Here is a 19,885-nt window from a genome sequence, read left to right on the forward strand (position 1 = left end):
TAACTATTAGCCCATGCCAACCATTTAGATTGCCAATTGATGGATGGCTTAGAAAATATAGGAAATCTCAATTAAAGGACGTTAAGTCACCAAATGTCTATATTTGGAGGTTTGATTAGCATAGTTTATTAATAGTGACAGCCCAGAAAGACTTCAGTAAATGCTACTGCTCAAGCTACTAAGCGCCTACTAGTCCCAGAATGCACTGCCAGCTACAGGTTGGCTTTAACATCAACAGGCATTTTTTTTTTTTATCCGAGTCTCAAACAAGAAAGGTCTTATTCCAGAACAACCAATGTGATTTAGACTTCAAGTGTTCAGAGCTTCTAAGGGGCATAATAGGCAGCTGTTCTGAAAAACACACAGATAAACATGGCTTAAATCATCGTTCGTTAGCCATCACAAAGCAGCTGAACCTGTTGTTGGAGAATGCACCTTTGAAGGGATTTTGATAAATTATAAGCCAGTTTAGGTAAAAGTGTTTTTAACAACAAGAACATTTATGGAATTCCTCAGAAAGGATTATATTCACATCGCCAAACCATTCCTTACACTTCTGGCAATTAAAATGGTTTGCATCACGCATAATTTAATTTCAGTAGAAGTTTAACATCTAATGTCTGAATCTTCTTTAAATTACTTAACAGGTTTCCTTGATTCATTTGTCACCGATGTAACGCAAACTTGTCATAATGGAAATATCAAGTCTGCGTCACTGACGCCTCCTCCCAAGAATACTTTTTGGAACTGCCAGCAATGTTCTCGCCTTGCACAGGGCATGGGTCAGGCAAGCCTTTCACTCTACCTACGCCACGTACGCCTGAGGGGGTTGCAAAACCTATTAATAAGTCTCTTTCCTGTAAGGTGGGGTGGTGAACACCATAACAGATCCTGGAGGAAGGTACATATTACTACTGGAAATGCATGTAGTGGGCATTGGTAAATATCTACTTAACCCCCTCCCCAATAGACTTCTCAGTATTGTATGCAATATATGAAAAACTTGCCCCTTATCAATCTACTCATGTTTTAATTGGAGGGGACTTTAATTCCATTCTAGATGCCATTCTGGGCATCTATAATCTGCAACTGAAGGTGAACCCTGACCTCATGCAGTGGGCTGACACTTTTGCATTAACTGAACTTTGGAGATGGAGGAACACTTCTGCCAAAGCCTTTTCACATTTGTCCTCATGTCATAAGTCGAGCTCAAGGATTGACCTGGCATTTGGCAGCGCCTCTGTCCTCTCAAAGTTGTCTGAGACCTACCATCTCCTAGCTGGATTATCTGATCATTCCCCTCTGGAGATCTTTGGTACCTCCTAGAGAAAGTCTCTGCTCCTTCCCTTGCCTACCAGGCCTTTTGCGACTAGACATGCTGCCTATCCACAGGAGGTAGAGGACTCTAAAATTGATGTAGGGTGCATTGTAGTGGTTCCATTATTGTTACTCTTCATAATACAAGAGCCTGGAATCTGATCTATATGCGGCTCTCCCAATGTACTTCCCCATTCATTCATTTTTTTTGCAAATTAGGTCACTTCTTGTTGTATACTATGGTATTCAAAATCTGTGTACTGTTTTATGTCATGGTTGGCTGATTCAGCCATTGTTTATTTGTTCAGCTACTAATCCTTCAATAAAAAACCCCGATTAAAAAAAAAAAAAAAAAAAAAAAAAAAAAAAGCGGCAAGGGTCGACTAGAACTCCTTATCTTAACAACTCTAAGATCGTGAATCTGAAGCGGCTGACCATTTTGCACAACACCCCTCAGAGGCCTTTCTGCTATTGGCACAGGCGAGAAGAGAAGAAAATCTCCATTACATCACTAACACGTAATGATGTGAATTTATCAGCTCCTAGAATCTTTGATTCAGGTGACAAGAATGGCAGATTGTTAGCTAATCTTGTGGCTGACCCCCACTACCAAACGGTGGTATCTGAACTACATACACCTGAAGGAGAGATAACTGTAGATACAAAAGCCATTGTATAGCCAATCTCTGCCCATCTCTACTGAACTCATGAGGGAGGAGATTCGAAATCTATCTCTTCCCTTTCTGGAGCAGGAGGATGTGGAGGTTTTGGATGCCCAGATCTCCACTTTAGAGATCAAGGCAACCATTTAATCTCTCCCTCCCGCAAAGACACCAGGCCCAGATGGTTTGCCAGGTGACTGGTATAAGATTTATGCAAATAAGTTGGCCCCCAGGTTGCAAGATCTTTACACACAATGTTTGGAGAATGGGTCTCTCCCACCCACGTTGTACCAGGTCCACATAGTTCTCATTCCCAAACCAGGGAAGGACCCAAACTTTTGTGCCTCATATAAGCCCATTTCACTTTTTGAAAATTTTGTCCAAGATACCTGCTACAAGATCAGTTAATATATTACCTTCCCTTGTCAATATAGACCAAACTGGGTTTATGCCGGGGAAGTCAACAGATATAAATTTTAGACAAGAATTAACACACTTGCATCCCCCTCCCTCTCCTTTCAGACTCGGATGTGGCCTTGGATGTGGAGAAGGCTTTTGACACTGTCATTTGGGATTACATGCTTTTTGTATTACAAGCCTTCGGATTTGGTCACACCTTTTGCAATTGGATTGCCACTTTGTATAAATCCTCAACAGCGCAAATTAAATTAGGAGGCATACTCTCTGAGCAGTTCCAGATACAACAGGGAACCAGGCAGGGTTCTTTCTCTTTGTTTGCCCTGGTAAAGGAGCCCCTTGCCACTGCCATTTGTCAATGCACTGTTGTGGTAGGCATACAAGTGGGCTCTAACTGAAAAACTGGTTTTGTATGCCGATGACTTAGTGCTTTTTATCAATGATCCTGGAACCTTTCTTCGCGAGGCCCTTAATATTTTTTCCCATTTTACAGTTTTATCTGGACTGAAAGTCAATTGGGGAAAATCTCAGCTTTTGGCTATTGACCCAGCATCTGGTCAATCAGCAGATCCCTCACTTCCCTTGTCCTGGGCCTCATCAATCCATTTTCTGGGGATTAACATTACCCCCACGGGACGGACTTTATTGACTTGAATCTTACTCCCCTACTTTCGAACACTTAAATAGTCTGCCACTATCTTATAGGCAGAATAAACCTTAAAATTAAGTGCCTTCCTATTTTGCTATAGGTCATAAAAAAAACACTTTTTGTTTATTTTTTTATTTTTATTTTTTACACAATTGCTCTCATCCCACTCATTCCTATGAAAATCTAAAATTCCCAGGTTTAGCAAATCAATTCACCAGAGGCCCTGGACAGAAGGGGGACTGGTCTGTCCAGACCTTCAAAAATATTTCTTTGCAGTCCTACATACCCAGGCACATAATTGGGTAATCTGATGATTAAAACGCCTCGGTGGTGCTGGAGGCTGCATCGCTGGAGTCCTTTGAATCACTGAGAAATGCACTATACAGAGGTCATCAGGCACTTTTTTCTCACACACACTATGAAAACAGTAATAAGGGTGTGGCAAACGCAAGTATGTAAACATAAGCAGGACTCTCCACTGTCAGAATACACTGATCAGCGCTGAAGCTGATCGACCGAAAGCAGGTGATCATTGAAGGTTTTCCAGCAGGTTCCTATAGTCTTCTATCGAACAGGGAGCGTTAAACACAGCTTGAAATTTGTCTGGTCCTTGCTGAAGTGGCAGAATTTTTGATCAGTGTATACCTAGGTTTAGAGTCACTGACCTGAAAAAATAGATTAGGACTTTGGACCGCCCTGATCTAGACTCATGCTCTGGGTCAGTGACTCAGAAAGTAGCTAGTGGGTCAGCAAAACAGCAAGCAACAAGGTCAACAATGGCAGTCCCTGTGTTCCTCTCAATAGGTTCACATATAATTGTATTATATGTGTATTAGGAGAATCTGTGAGCCAAAGTATAAATAGAGAAAAATAGACAGAAGGGTGCAGCTAAGTAACAAACTTAAACCCAATTATTAGTGCACACGAAACATATGTTGAAATAAAATGGTTATAAAAGTGACCCTGCACTAGCTATGAGAGGATGGGAAATACTTTACCACAAGTGTGTCCTGGCTTCCTTCATTTTTGTATCTACAAAAAAAAAAAAAAAAAAGAGAGAGAAGGAGAAGGATTTTTTGCTAGTGTCCACCCTCCCTCCGCATTTCTCAGGACAATGTGGTTTCAGCCACAGAAATCCACTTCATTTATATGGGACTACCAGCAGAGCCATTTCCCTGACAGTAGAGGTCCCTATTAATTACAGCTTTTCCATCTGCCCATGCTGCCACAGTATGTAAGCACCTGTGACAATTATGAAATTCTATGAGCCTTCTTAAGAACAGTGGCCTCCTATCTGAATGACAAAATGGCCCTCATCAGACAGCGTCAGCCAACGGGCATGTTTGGTCTAAAGTAATTTGAAGTACATGCAATATTTGAACTAGCAACATCCATTGTTTCACATTACAGGCATTATTTGCAATCCTGGCAGATTACTTTCACATATCTTGGCACAGGCCACCAGAGATACTGGTTTTGTAGCTGTAAAATCATCTTCTGCTTGATTAAGAAATTCAATTTCTGTTGCAGGAACTAAACACCTTCCAACACTAAGTCTGTGTTTCATGCTTGACTTTCAGAAATCAGTTAATCCAAATAGCTAAACTGCTTGACGCCAGTTTAATAGTTTAGGAGATTGAGGCACTTGACAGCTAGAACTGAACAAAAAAAAAAAAGAAAGGTCTTGTTTTTAAACAGAAAAACATATGCTTATTAAAAAGGTCATACAACTAAAAGGACTTTAATAAATTAGGGTTCACACATCTCTTGAGACTTTTGTAATGAAAAGCTAACTGCAGATGCTGGCTTGGCCCAAACTCCTGTCAAGTCCCAGTCTTCCTGCTACAGCAGAGAGAATATCCTTTTCTCCTGGCACATTCCCTGACACAGAACAGATGAAATACACTGATGGGAGGACAACTGACAAGACACTCTTGTTCCAAAAATATACCCCATTCCAGGTTTCTTGTGTGCTGTTCAACAGGGAAGAGCTCCTGCAAGGTGTTCCACTACCAATAAGGATTATAGCATTGTCAAATCCCAGTGTGTGGCTTTTGTTTAATTAGAAGTGATAAAAAAATATAAAGCTCAGCTCCCGTTTCTCAATACCTCCTCAGTACTGAGCCTCCTTGCGTGTCCTCTCAGATTTGTCTTTGTATCTTTTCTTTCCTCTTTAACTTCTTTGTCTCCCCTAATTCTAAATTAATTTTACATTTACACTACACTGACTACGGAGCCATGTAGATTAACCTAACCAGGAGAAGGGTATATAGTACGTAATTCCCATTAAAACTAAGCACATCCACTTAAAGTGAAGTTCCACCCAGATATGGAACTACCGCTGATCCGATTCCCCACAGAATCTGCGGTGAACTACGCCATGTCCAGCTCCTCCTCCGCCACCCCCGCTATCCTTCTGGGAGACACACAGGTCCCAGAAGACAGCAGGGAACATTCAGAGCGCGTAGTACGACTCACGTATGCGCAGTAGGAAACAGGCTGCGAAGCTGCAAGGCTTCACTTCCCGATTCCCTTACTGAAGATGCCAGCACCTCCGCCTGGAACCAAGGGAAGGGTTGGCTTCGGATGAGGACATCGTGGGCACCCTGGATAGGCAGGTGTCCTTATTTTAAAAGTCAGCAGCTGCAGTATTTGACTGGGCATTAAGGCTTTTCAATGGTGGCTGGAAAAGAGGCTTTACATAATTGGGCATTGTTTTACACATGAGGGCCTTTTACAGTACAGTTCTGTGAAGAAACTCTTGAAATGCCCTCTGTGGAGCGTTTTAAGTTATTTCAGATTTCCCACTTTTTACAATCTATTTGGTCAGAGGGGCAGGAACAATTTAGTTACCTCATATGAAAAATGGTGCATACAGGATTTGGGTCAGCGACGCAGTAGAGGTAAAGCTTATTTATAGGCTGCTCCTGGGCATTCCTCCTAAAATTTTCATATATCCTCAACTGGGAGGGGGATCTATGGCATAAATGTTTTCTGCAATCTTTTACTGGTTTCATGAATGTTGACTTAATAGAAGCAAATTTAAATATCTGCTGGTATCATTTCCCAACATAGCTGGTGAAAATGTATCCCTCGTTACATTGTCTTCGGGCAAATATCTCCTAAACCGTATAGGTTTAGGAGCTATTTCTTGGACCTACAGGTAAGCCTTAATCTAGGCTTACCTGTAGGTCAAAGTGGTTTGTAAGGGTTTACAACCACTTTGAGGGTGTATTCTGCGAGGGTCCATGTACAATATCTAGTGGAAGTGCCTAGGATTCTGAGATTTTGAAACTGTATATTTGCATTATTGTGCAGAGTTACGGGTGTGTTGGTTCCACGAATGCCCCACATCGCTCTCAATGTTTCAGGTGAACGAGTAACGAATAGCCTACAATACCTGATCTATTTCATCCTACTGGGGGCCAAAATGACTATTGCCAAATTGTGGAAGCAACCTGCTGTGTATCTTGCGCAAGCAAAGAAAAAAAAAATTACATTGATTATGTTGCATAAAAAATTGTTTTTTTTTTTAAAAGCCAGCAGCTACAAATACTGCAGCTGCTGACTTTTAAAATAGTGACACTTACCTGTCCAGCGCGCCCGCGATGTCGGCACCCGAAGCCGATCTCTATATCGTCTCGAATCAGGAAATGGAGCCTTTCGGCTTCATTTCCCGGTTCCCTACTGCGCATGCGCGAGTTGCGCTGCGCAATAAGGACGGTCCCCGCTGCCTCTGGGATCTGTGGGTTTCCCAGCAGGCAGCGGGGCACTTGCGGAAAGGGGCGTAATCTACGCCCCTTTCCGCAGAGAGCTATCCCGGAAGTGGGTGCAGATACCTGTACTGTACAGGTATCTGCACCCCCCTCCCCCCTGAAAGGTGCCAATTGTGGCGCCGGAGGGGGGGAGGGTTCCGATGAGCGGAAGGTCCACTTTAGGGTGGACCTCCGCTTTTTAAGTGCTCTGTTTAATTCCAATTCCTTTTTTCTATAACCTTTTCCCATCCTTTCCCCCTTTTTCTTCTAAGGCTCGGTTCACACGGGGGTGATGCGAGGTGACACGACTTGCCTCGCCGCGACCTGCCGCGACCTCAGCGGCGACTTGCAAATGACTTCTGTATAGTAGTCAATGCAAGTGGCCCTGAGGTCGCCCAAAAGTAGTACAGGAACCTTTTTTCTGAGTCGGAGCGACTTGAGTCGCTCCTCTTAGAACGGTTCCATTGTACAGAATGGGGCGACTTGTCAGGTCGCGGCACGGCAAGTCGTGTCGCCTCGTGACGCCCCCTGTGTGAACCGGCCCTCAGGGTTGTTGATGTTGACATTGTATAAAAACGAACAAAACATTGTTTGCGATTCCTGCTAATAGCCGACTTCTTCGCTTTTGAGTTGTAGGTAAAGGCTCATAATTCCATTACTACTTTTCTGTTTCAATCGTTTTTTATTAATGTTTTAATAAGAGTAAAAGTAACAAGAGCACTGTGCAGAACAGCGAACAATCCTCGCAAGCTCTGTATAGACAATGGTACAGAAGTGGGGGAAAACAAAACATCAGAAAATCTTGGCAATTAGGTGGGTATTCGCTAAGCTCACAAGTGAATAATATAAAATAACATATTTTGTGTTCGAACAGGGTATAAAACAGCAAAATGATTGTGGACACTAGGAAGTGGTCTTCCATATGATCACCCCTTGGATCATATTGTGGGGCAACAAAACCCAAGATATCAAGATCAAAACCATCTTAAATCGTAATCACTGGAAATAGGCCCAACATGAAGTAACGCCCACGTCCAGCAACCACGGTTCGCTAAGTATTACTCATTGCCAGGCATTGTAAGGGACTCCAGACCCCCAACAATGAACAAAGTACTTAAATAAGAAAGAAAAAGAAAAAGCTAAGAGGACACAATTCCAAGGTTAAGGGAACAATAAAAGAAAGAAAAAGGAGAAGAAAAAGTGAATCCGTCTGGGGATCCAGCATCAGCTTATTCATACTATAAGATTCAGTCATTCAGAATCTCTAAGATAGTCAAGGGGCCATATTTTGTGAAAAATGGATTGTTTATCTCGTAAGACACTCACTATTTTTTCATTCAACATAATCCAAATGAGCTTTGGTTTTAATACTGCAGGGTCTCCGATAGGGCTTTTCCACGCTATCGCGATTTTGCCTGCTAGAAATATAAAAGTAGATCTGAGTAGGTCATGGAGCAGTTTCAACAGGCTTATTTAGTAGGGCAATATTTGCATCTTTAGTGATGTTGACCATTATGTCTGAAAAAAAAAAAATGAATGAACCCTCATCCAAAAACGGCGGACCTTGGGACATGACACCCACACATGCAACTGTGAAAATATCTGGCCACAGCCCCTGAAACAAGTAGCTGAGGTGCCTGCGTACATTTCTGACATCTGGCGTGGACACTATAACTTGCCTTAATCAAGGCATCATTAAGGATCCTTTTATGGATTTGCGTACTACGTTTACACCAGTCCTCCACCTCGGGTTGTTATGGACAGATCTCTCCCCCATGCCACTTTATAAGATAATCTAGCAGTGTTGTCAACCAACAGTTTGTATAGCATGTAGACACCACCTTGCATAGAAACATCCTGCATGCATCTGTTTTCGAACATGGCTCAGACTGCGAAGTCAGAGCTTTTCTTCTGCAAAGAGTTAAGTGGTAAATTTGTTGCAAATAGAAGCTCTCCGCAGGGGGCATCTCCAGATTGCCCATGAAATAGGAGGGGGGGGGGCATATGCCCCTATGATCAAGATAGTCACCTGTATGGTACAATCTCTTGTTTAACCACCAGCCAAGGGTTGCATCCCTGATGGGAACAGGGGATTGGCAAAAAAGAGGAGCTACTGGGATAGGTGTGGAGCCCAAAGGCCAGCTCTTACAGTTCGTGTCCCACACATGTAATGAGTGGGAGAGCGTGGGCACAGTATAGTTTTATGATATTTTGGTGGAATCCAAAGTACAAGATCTATTGTAAGTGGAGAGCATGCCGGGGCCTTCATATAAACCCAATCTGGTCGATCACGTTGGCTTTGAAGCTGGCACAGTTGGGCAAGCTGTGCAGCTGCATCGTATTTCCTAAAATCGGGCATGCCTTGTCCGTCTGAATCCTTAGAAGCATACATTGTGGCCCGAGCTATCCTGGAACCTTTGGTTACCCAAATGTAATGAAAGATTTTTGGATTGAAACCGTCACGTGGCATGAACCGGGACCTGGATAGGCAAAGTGTGAAAATAATAGAGTAACCTAGCTAGAAATGTTATCTTTACTGCGGCGATTCTACCCATCCATGACAGATTTACATCAGACCATGCCTGCTAAGTTACTGGAGGATGTGCAAACAAACTCGGATAATTAGCTTTGTAATCCATTACTACTTTTACTGTATCCCGTTAAGCCCTGTACACATGGGTGTGAGACATTGGCTGGTTAAGAAAAAAAAAACACGGTCAACATTCGGCCCGTGTGCCTTTATGTCTGTCCCACAGAAGCAGCGGTCTGTCGGACGAGCATGCTGGAAAACCAGCAGCCGTCTGACTCCCGATCAGCACTCTAGGCCAATAGCAGAGTGCACTGATCGGAGTGTTCTCTCAGAACACAACAGCTGAGCAGGGGGAAATCGCTGAGAGTTATATCTCCTTTTTCTGTCTTGTTTATATACTTTCATATTTAACCAAAGTTAGAAAGTTGAGGCTTGCCTTTACAAAAAAAAAAAAATATTGAAAGCTAGCTCTCTTATATTGGCTGTTGCATGTGGATGAACTTGGGAGCATGCAGAGGGTTGCATAGTCCATCTAATTTTCAGAATTGGTAACTGGAGGGGTTTAGTTATAAAAGTAGTATTCCAATCACATATCCCTCATCTTTGCTGAATACCAAATTACTGCTTCTGTGTTTAAAGGCCCCCCAAAAAATACTACAATTACAGTATTGAGAAAATACACAAGTCCTTGTTTGATTAAAGCAAACAGGTCACAATGTGAAATCTGACCGAATCCACAAAATAGGCTTTTGTAATTAATTATCCAGACAGTGGACTGGGCAGAGGGAACCACGCATTCGTCTAAGGCTCACCAGTTCCTAAATGTCTTGCAGGACAATTTCATGGTTCAGATGGTAGACGCACCAACTAGAAATAAAGCATTACTAGATCTACTGATTACCAACGATACAGACCTGATCGCAGATGTGGAAATACAGGGCAATTTAGGAAACAGCGATCACACATCCATTGGCTTCAGTATAAATCACATAAATAGGAAACATAAGGGGAATACAAAGACACTGAATTTCAAAAGAGCCAACTTACCTAAACTACGAATCTTGCTAGAAGGCATGAATTGGCATAAAATATTAGGAACAAAGAACACGGAGGAGAGATGAGTTTGCTATATTAAATAAGGGCATTAGCCAATGCATCACATTGGGTAATAAATATAAAAGAGCGAACAAAAGTCCTGGATGGCTTAACTTATAAAAGCAAAAGGAGAAGGCCTTCAAAAACTATAAGGTTAAAAGGATCATCATCAGCTTTCAGACTTTATAAAGAATGCAACAAGAAATGTAATGGTGCAATTAGGGTAGCTAAGATAGAACATGAAAGACACACAGAGGAGGAGAGCAAAAAAAAAAAAAAAAAGGAATTCTTTAAGTATGTCAACAGTAAAAAAGGGAGGACAGACCATATTGGCCCCATAAAAGAATGAGGAATGACATTGGATTACAAAGGATGGGGAGATGGCGAAGTTATTGAATTTATGCTACCCCTCAGTCTTCACAAGGGAAATCGGGGGGCTTCAGTACCCAAAACCAGCAGTGTTTAACCTCATGACACATCACAGGAAGCACATCCATGGTTAATAGAGGGCAGAATTAAAATTAGACTTGGGAAACTTAACATTAATAAAATACCGGGACCAGATGGCTTGCATCCGAGGGTACTTGGGGAACCAAGTACCCTAAGTGCTAGACCATTGTTCCTAATTTTTACTGACAGTCTACTGACTGGAATGGTACCAGCTGATTGGAGAAAAGCCAATGTAGCACCAATATTTAAAAATGGCCCAAAATACATCCCTGGGATTTACAGACCAGTTAGCTTAACATCAATAGTATGTAAGCTCTTTGAGGGGATGATGAGGGACTATATACAAGATTTTATAATGAGAACGGCATCAGCAGTAATCGGCATGGATTCATGAAGAATCGTTCTAGCCAAACCAATCTATTAACCTTCTATGAGGAGGTTAGTTGCCATCTAGATAAAGGAAGGCCCCCGTAGCTGTGGTGTATCTGGATTTTGCAAAAGCATTTGACACAGTTTCCTATAAACTTTTACTATACGTTTACTATACAAAATAAGGTCCATTGGCACGGACCATAGGGTGAGTACATGGATTGAAAACTGGCTACAAGGGCGAATTCTATTTAATTTGTTCATGAATGACCAGGAGGATGGGATAAACAGTTCAATCTCTGTATTTGCAGATGATAATAAGTTAAGCAGGGCAGTAACTTCTCTGCAGGATGTGGAAACCTTGCAAAAAGATCTGAATTAATGGGGTGGGCAACTACATGGCAAATGAGGTTTAATATAGACAAATGTAAAAATGCATTTGGGTGGCAAAAATATGAATGCAATCTACAGTCCCTGACAAAAGTCTTGTCGCTTGTGTACAAATTGACCTGAAGTGCCGCTAAAATATATTTCTAATCAAGATTTTGTTACAAGAAATGGGTCATTTTAATCCCAACAGCTTTTGTAATAATGTTTCAGTGCAAAACGAAACTGACAAAAAGTATTCTAATATTCACAGCTTGGTAAAGCCCATTGAATCAATTTTTGCCAAGACATAAGTGTTGTCGCCTTGTTATATGAGCTTCACCTATGACTAATAATGGATCAATTAGGTCTCAGGTGTGTATAAAAAGAACACCAGTACACTAGACCTTCTTAACTGCAACTAGACCTCTGCAAACATGCCTAAGATTCACCCGGAGACTAAAGTGTTGATTATCAAGAGGCTGAAGACCAGATCCACTGCTGATGTGGCAGACACCTTCAATGTGTCTCAGCGTCAAGTTCAGAGGATAAAAAAAAAAAAAAGATTTGAAGAGACTGGAGACGTTTTGGACAAGGCCAGGTCAGGCCGACCCCGCAAGACAACTGCTCGAGAGGCCCGTTTGTTGGCTCAAAAATCCAAGGCCAGCCCATTTTCCACTGCAGCAGAGCTCCACAAGACCTGGTCACCTGAAGTCCCTGTGTCAACCAGAACAGTTTGTCAGATTCTGTCTCGAAATGGCCTCCATGGTCGAATCAGTGCCCATAAGCCAGCACTAAACAAAAGACAATTGAAAAGCCGTGTGGCATTTGCCAAGGGCCACAGCCTGCTAAAAGGATGGACTCTGGAAAAGTGTCAGAAGGTGGATTTTTCAGATGAATCTTCTGTTGAATTACACCACAGTTGCCGCAAATATTGCAGGAGACCTACTGGAACCTGCATGGAGCCGAGATTTACCCAGAAAACAGTGAAGTTTGGTGGAGGCAAAATCATGGTCTGGGGTTACATCCAGTATGGGGGTGTGTGAGGGATCTGCAGGGTGGAAAGCAACATCAATAGTCTAAAATACCAAGAAATTTTAGCTACCTCTTATATTCCCAACCATAAAAAAGGCCAAATTTTACAGAAGGATGGTGCTCCATCGCATACTTCCATCTCCACATCAAAGTTTCTTAAGGCAAAGAAGATCAAGATGCTCCAGGATTGGCCAGCCCAGTCACCAGACATGAACATCATTGAGCATATGTGGTGTAGGATGAAAGATGAAGCATGGAAGACGAAAACCAAAGAATATTGATGAACTCAATGGAGGCATGCAAGACTGTTTTCTTTCCTATTCCTGATGACTTCATCAATAAATTGTATGAATCCTTGCCAAACCGCATGGATGCTGTCCTTCAAGCTCATGGAAGTCATACAAGATATTGAATTTGGATCTCACAGCACCACTACTTAATTTGCAGACATATTTTTGGATTTTCAGTAAAGTTGTTCAATTTCTGTATAGGCGACAAAACTTTTGTCTTGCCAAAATTTGACCTGTCTGTCTTGATTAAATGATAAATCTTTTTTCAGTGAAACAAATTTATTTCAGTGCATTAAACATCATTTGGGAGGGCTTTAGCTTTTCATATGAGCGATTTCTAACACAAATTGATTAATTAAAAGTCAGGTTAATAGCAGGAGTTTCTACAAAATAGAGAAGCGATAAGACTTGTCAGCGACTGTATACACTGGGGAAGAACCTCTGGGGGAATCTAGGATGGAAAAGGACCTGGGGGTCCTAGTAGATGATAGGCTCTCAGCAATGCCAAGCTGCTGTTAACAAAACAGAATATTGGCATGCATTAAAAATGGGATCAACTGCAGAGATAAAACAATAATTCTCCCACTCTACAAGACTCTGGTCCAGCCACACCTGGCATATGCTGTCCAGTTCTAGGCACCAGTCCTCAGGAAGGATGTACTAGAAAATGGAGCGATTTCAAAGAAGAGCAACAAAGCTAATAAAGGGTCTGGAGGATATTAGTTATGTGGAAAGGTTGTGAGCACTAAACTTATTCTCTATGGAGAAGCAAAAAAATAACAGGCATTACAGGAGGCTCTGTGGCTGTATGCACCATACAGCTGAGACTCGGCCAGTACAGAATAGCCTGAAAATTTGCTCAGATAGTGTATATATTTGGCTAAGCAATAACCATAAAATATCACCTGACCCACCATTCCTACAACTGAAAGAATAAGAGTAAATGGTTAAAGCCCTTTGCTGACAAATTACCGCCATCACAGACCTTCTTCCTAAAATGCCAATTGCTTTCAGTACTGTGAGTTGCTGACTCTGAATTAATGTATGTATTAAATGTCCTAGTTTTGGTCTGTCGTCACAGCTGCATACCTGTTCTAAATAGGCTAATCGGAATTATTATCTAGGATGACTAAGCATTACAAGAAATAGCAATGTTCCTTAACAAGTTAACTACCATTTTGTACAACTAACTGCTTTACCCCCGGAAGATTACACCCCCTTCCTGACCAGAGCACATTTTGCAAATCGGCACTGCATCGCTTTAACCGACAATTGCGCGGTCATGTGACGTTGAACCCAAAATTGGCAACCTTTTTTCCCCACAAATAGAGCTCTTTTTGTGGTATTTGATCAACTCTGCGTTTTTTAGCTTTTGTGCTATAAACAAAAAAAAAAAAGTGATAATTTTGTAAAAAAAAAAAAGCAATATTTTTTACTTTTTGCTATAATAAATATCCCCCAAATATATATATATATATATATATATATATATATATATATATATATATATATATATATATATATATATATATAAAAAAAACTTTTTTTTTTCCTCAGTTTAGACCAATATGTATTATTCTACATATATTTGGTAAAAAATAAAAGGTACGCCCATTTGACCACCGCTGCCATTGCGCCGGCATGCAGTGGTCAGCAAGTGGTTAAAGTGTTACTAAGTCCACAACAGTAAATTCAGTGTGAATGTGCAGTACAGCATGCTTGTTATACTCACTGTGAAACCTAAGGGGTTAATCCTCCACACTGTAAAAAGGATGTTTGATCCCGTCCTCTCTGATCCGCCCCTTCTTCCACAGTCACCAATCTGTCTTCTGATAGTACAGAGCCTTGGGGGCAGTTTGGTGTGTATTGCTAAAAAGTTTTGTTTTTTCCCCCTGGGAGAGTGCATATGATCCCCACAGGGCCAATCAGCACTGTCCAAACAGAGGGTCAGGGGTCCTGCAGCCTTATGGGACAGTCAAATGAGAATTAAAAATGTCTCCTACAAGCTTTACCTAGACACTGATAGAGGTCACAAGATTTCTATATACTGCTGATGAGAAAAAAGCATTTAACAGTTTACATTCACTAAAATAACAGTTTTTTAAGCAGAACACAACAGCTCAGCGGGGGAGAACACTATTACCGTCAGATCGTTAGTACAGCGGCTCCAACTGGAGCCGACAGATTTTTTTTCGTTCAACCCACTGGATTGAACAAAAAAAAATCTCAGTGTGTACTAGGCTTTAATCGTAGAGTGTCTCACAGTAAAATACTCCATTGACATCATAACAAAATTAATTTGTAGGTAAGAGCTACCAATAAGAGTTTCATTAAGTCAAAGATCACTTTTTACATTCAAAATAAATTAGATAGGCCCTGTTTCTGCTTAATACAGATGGAATTTTTCATTGAACTGTGCACCAACATGTCTGCCATCCTACATGATGATGTATGCACAACAATAAAGTGTTTTACCTACTGTTTCAGTACAAGGGGTGTGACAATTCATAACTGAGCGTTCTGTGCCTGTGGCTATTCCACATACAATAGAGGACGCAATAGTTCTGCTGCTATTAATCTTAGGAGTTAATCTATCAGACCTCAAAGACTTCCTTATTCTATTGTAAGGGAGTCTGGCATTGTTTGAACATAACTTCCCTGTTTGAAAGCATGGTGTTTTCTCATAATATTGCCACAGAAACATTACTAGGCTTTCTTCTATAGCTTGATCATAAATCCATTATTAATTAGTAAAGTAACAAATTTAATAGACGCAACATATGTCCACTTTTCTGTGCAAACCGCCTTAGGTGTACGTCAGTGTTTGCACAGGAGATTGCGGGCATGTACCTGCCGCGGGCAGTGGGAGTGTGCTTGTGGGTCTGGCGGACTATGTCTGCAAGTGACCCACGATCGCGGTGTACAGAGGCAGAATCGCCTTGTAAGCAAGACGATTCCCCTTTCTGCCAAACATGTCAGAGATCTTCTTTTCTCACTTAACCCCTTGTTCACCCCCTAGTATTACACGCTTCCCTGCCAGTGTCATTTTTACATTGATCAGTGCATTTTTATAGCACTAATCAAGGTAATAATGTCACTGGTCCCCAAAATCCTACTAAAAATAATAGATCGCCACCATCACCAGTAAAAACAAAAAAATAAAAGTCCCTAAATCTATCCCATAGTTTGTAGATGCAATGACTTTTGCGCAAGCCAAGCAATATATGCCTATTGTGATTGTTTTTAACAAAAATATGTAGAAGAATATATATCGGCCTAAACTTATTTTTTTTTTTAGATATGCATCATAGCAGAAAGTAAAAAATATTGTTTTTTTTTAATGTGTAAAAAATAAATGCTGGGGTGATCAAATTCCACCAAAAGAGAGCTCTGTATGTGGGGGAAAAAAAAAAGTATGTAAATTTTGTTTGGGTACAGCTTCGCACGCCTGCGCAATTGTCAGTTAAAGCGACGCAGTGGCGTATCGCAAAAAAATGGCCTGGTCATTAAGGGGGCAAATCCTTGTGGAACTGAAGTGGTTAAGCAGATATAGTCAATACATTGATATATAAATAACACTGATAAAACCATAATGGAACAAAAATTTTTTTTTTAAAAAGTACAGAGAATTATCCTCGGTGATTGGAGACTGGCTGAGGTAAGCCGTATAAAAGGCCAGTGATCTTACAACAGGAAATATTGTTATATTCTCAACTTCCCTGCCATTGTGTGTTGTAAAGAATCACTGACTTCTCATGGTTTCAGTAAACATAAAAGATAGTAAAAGATCATTAACCATTATACTACGTGTGGATAATAAAAATTGAGCCGTAACCTTGGTTTTACCAATTCTTTACCCATTTGTAGACACTAATCTAAGCAGAGGCCTGAAAACTTTCAAACATGATCAGGTATACAAGAAAGCTTCCCCATACAAACATATTCAAATCTTCATCTGAGCAAAATAAATTGCAGGATAGAGTTTAAACCATTGGGTTTAGTTTTCTTGCTGTAATAGAAACAAATCCACAAACTTATTGGATCACAAATTAAAGAGGACCAGTCATATATTCCCTAGGGCTTCTAGTATATGTATTCAGGTTTGTTGGCTCTGAAGAAGGGTGTAAGATCCAAAGCACACGTTAAGGAATAAAATGAACCCAACTTCAGAGACACAGTTACAAGTGAAGCAGAGTACATTTAAAGCCCAATACACATAGGCCAAACACCGGGCAACAGCAGCCGTTTTCTTTGAACCGGCCCATGTGTATGGAGGCCAGTCCGATAGAAGCCTACCGTTTTGGCAGCTTCTGTCGGAGGAGCATGCTGGAAAACCAGCAGCCGACGACTCCTGATCAGTGCTCTCAGCCAATGGCGAGGGAGCCACCCCCTGTCAGAACAGCTCAGAAAGGAGATTGCTGTTCTTACGTTAGAGGTTTTTGTTCTACTCGAAGTGTGCATCAGGCTTAAATCTGTGCCTCAGAGCAATCCTATGACCAACTCTTAAATACAAATGGTCATGATTGCACAACCTCCAAGAGGTAACGTAAATATAAATTCTGACACACACACAAACACAACTGTGCAAAAGCTTTAGGCGTTAAAAAATTCTGTAAATTAAGAATGCTTTCAGAAACAGAAGTGTTAAATTCTTTATTTTTATGAACAAAATGGAAAGCAAATGAACAGAAATCTAAATCAAATCAATATTTAGTGTATCCGCCCTTTGCCTTTAAAACAGCATCAATTCTTCAAGGGACACTTGCACAGAGTTTTTGAAGGAGCTCAGTAGGTAGATTGTTCCAAACATCTTAAACTAACCACAGATCTTCTGTGGATATAGATTGCCTCCAATCCTTCTGTCTCTTCATGTAATCCCAGACAGACACCGTGATGTTGAGATCAGGGCTTTGTTGGGCTAAACCGATGGTTTGGCATGATGGATAAGTATCTGCCTATATTTCTCGGCATTGAGGACACAATTAATCCTGATACAATCTCCAACTCCATTTTCAGAAATGCAGCTCCAAATTTGCAAGGAACCTCCACCATGTTTTCATGTTTTGCCTGCAGACACTCATTATTGTAGTGCTGTCAAACTGCCTCCAGCTACAGTCAAATATTTCAAATTTTGACTCCTCAGTCCAAAGAACCTGCTGCTATTTTTCTGTACCCCAGTTCCTATGTTTTCACAGCAAAGCAGAAAAATAACAGCAGATACTTTGAACTGAGGACTCAGGTTGTTTGTGAAGGGCTGGACAGCAGTACAATAATGCACATCTGCAGGCAACAGTGAAGCGCAGTGGAGGTTCCTTGCAAGTTTGGGGCTGTATTTCTGCAAAAGAAGCTGGAGATTTGGTCAAGATCAATGGTGTCCTCATACTATACTACCAGGGAGGTGTGCAATTGGCCTCAATTTATTTATTTTTGCAGCAGGACAATGACCCTAAACATACAGCCACTGTCATTAAGAACTACTTTTAGCATAAAGAAGCACAGGGAGTCCTGGAAGTGATGGTTTGACCCCCATAGAGACCTGATCCCAATATCAAGTTTGTCTGGGATTACATCGAGACACAGAAGTATTTGAGGCAGCATACATCCACAGAAGATCTGTAGTTCTTGAAGATATTTGAAACAACCTACTTGCCAAGTTCCTTCAAAAACGGTGTATAAGTATACCTAAAATAATTGATGCCTTTTTGAAGGCTAAGGGTGGTCACACCAAAATATTGCTTTGATTTGGACTTTTCCTCTGTTCATTTACTTTCCATTTTGTTAGTTGATAAAAAATAAACTATTAAAACATTTAGATTTTTGAAAGCATTCTTAATTTTCTCATCTGATAATCACTCTTACATTTGAACCAAACCAGCTATGCAAACAGTGATATATATTCTTCAGACGTTGAATGTACCATGTTTGCTTCCAGCCACACCTTTAGCAGGAAAACAGAACACACTACTTTAGTTACGCTGGATGTTACAGATTCACCAGTAACATCCAGAGAGAGGACTATTTATTTCCTCTCATAATTTTCTATTGAACACAAACAGAGAATAATGGTATTCATAACTTACCTAGTTCTTTTGATACTGGTGACACTGTAGTCATCTCTCCCACCTTGGCCAATCCATCATAATAAGCTTTTCCCGCTTGTACCATTGCTAAAAATAAAAAAAACAGAAAACATACAATTAGTAAAACAGGAAATACACGACATAGTAACATTATTGGCCCCGCTTTTTAAAAGTGATGCTCTCAAACATTGCACAAAACCAGTAAACCATAATTCTCTTTTTTTTTTGTGCACCATTTCAACTTAACAGCCACCGGCATCAACAGCCAGCGATGTCATCAGTGTTGATAAGAAGGGTGTTGATCGCCTGCACATCATCCTTGTTTGACCCTCCCCTGCCCCTCTCCAAAACTGGGGGTCATATTAGCTGAGTGGAGAGAAACCGAGGGAGAAAAGAAACAATGGAATACTAGTCAGTACTAGTGTCCAAAAGTGTATTTGCTTCGGAAAAAAAAAAAATTACCTCTAACGTTTAGTGTCCTACACGTGTCAATGCTGCTTTTATAAATCTATTATTTATAAATCTTATAAATCTTTTTACATTAAATACTGCCACTATATACCTTTTTGAATGATCTGTATACCACGGTTACATGATAAACTGCACAGTTTCTCCAGTGCTGAGAGTTCAGGAAAAAGATGATTTCCACTGCAGCCTGTATACACACCTACATGTGTAATGTCAATATCAAGTGACCTGGCTATCTCTGAGAACAAGTAACTGTTCTCTCCAGCATAAAAGACAACTGAGCATGTGCAGGAAGGCTACCCTGCCTGTGTTTGATGGCCATCCTCAGATAGACAGTGCAGGAGGGGGGAGGATCTGTGCATACAGGAGAAAACAGCCTTTTTTTTCTTTTTTACACAATGC

At 40.9% G+C, this 19,885-nt stretch overlaps 1 protein-coding gene across 1 annotated transcript in view; it reads right to left on the minus strand.

The window, feature by feature from the left end:
* BAIAP2L1 (BAR/IMD domain containing adaptor protein 2 like 1) overlaps positions 1-19,885 on the minus strand; it is a 166,314-nt gene that overhangs the window by 68,863 nt on the left and 77,566 nt on the right. Inside the window, exon 3 of the mRNA XM_077449044.1 lies at positions 19,016-19,102. Within this exon, the coding sequence (XP_077305170.1) occupies positions 19,016-19,102 (87 nt within the window). The remainder of the gene's footprint in view (positions 1-19,015; positions 19,103-19,885) is intronic.

This window comes from Lithobates pipiens, unplaced genomic scaffold (genome assembly GCF_037356315.1).
Source record: "Lithobates pipiens isolate NorthernLeopardFrog02 unplaced genomic scaffold, aLitPip1_a1.2 Scaffold_22, whole genome shotgun sequence".
In the NCBI taxonomy this organism is placed as follows: Eukaryota; Metazoa; Chordata; class Amphibia; order Anura; family Ranidae; genus Lithobates; species Lithobates pipiens.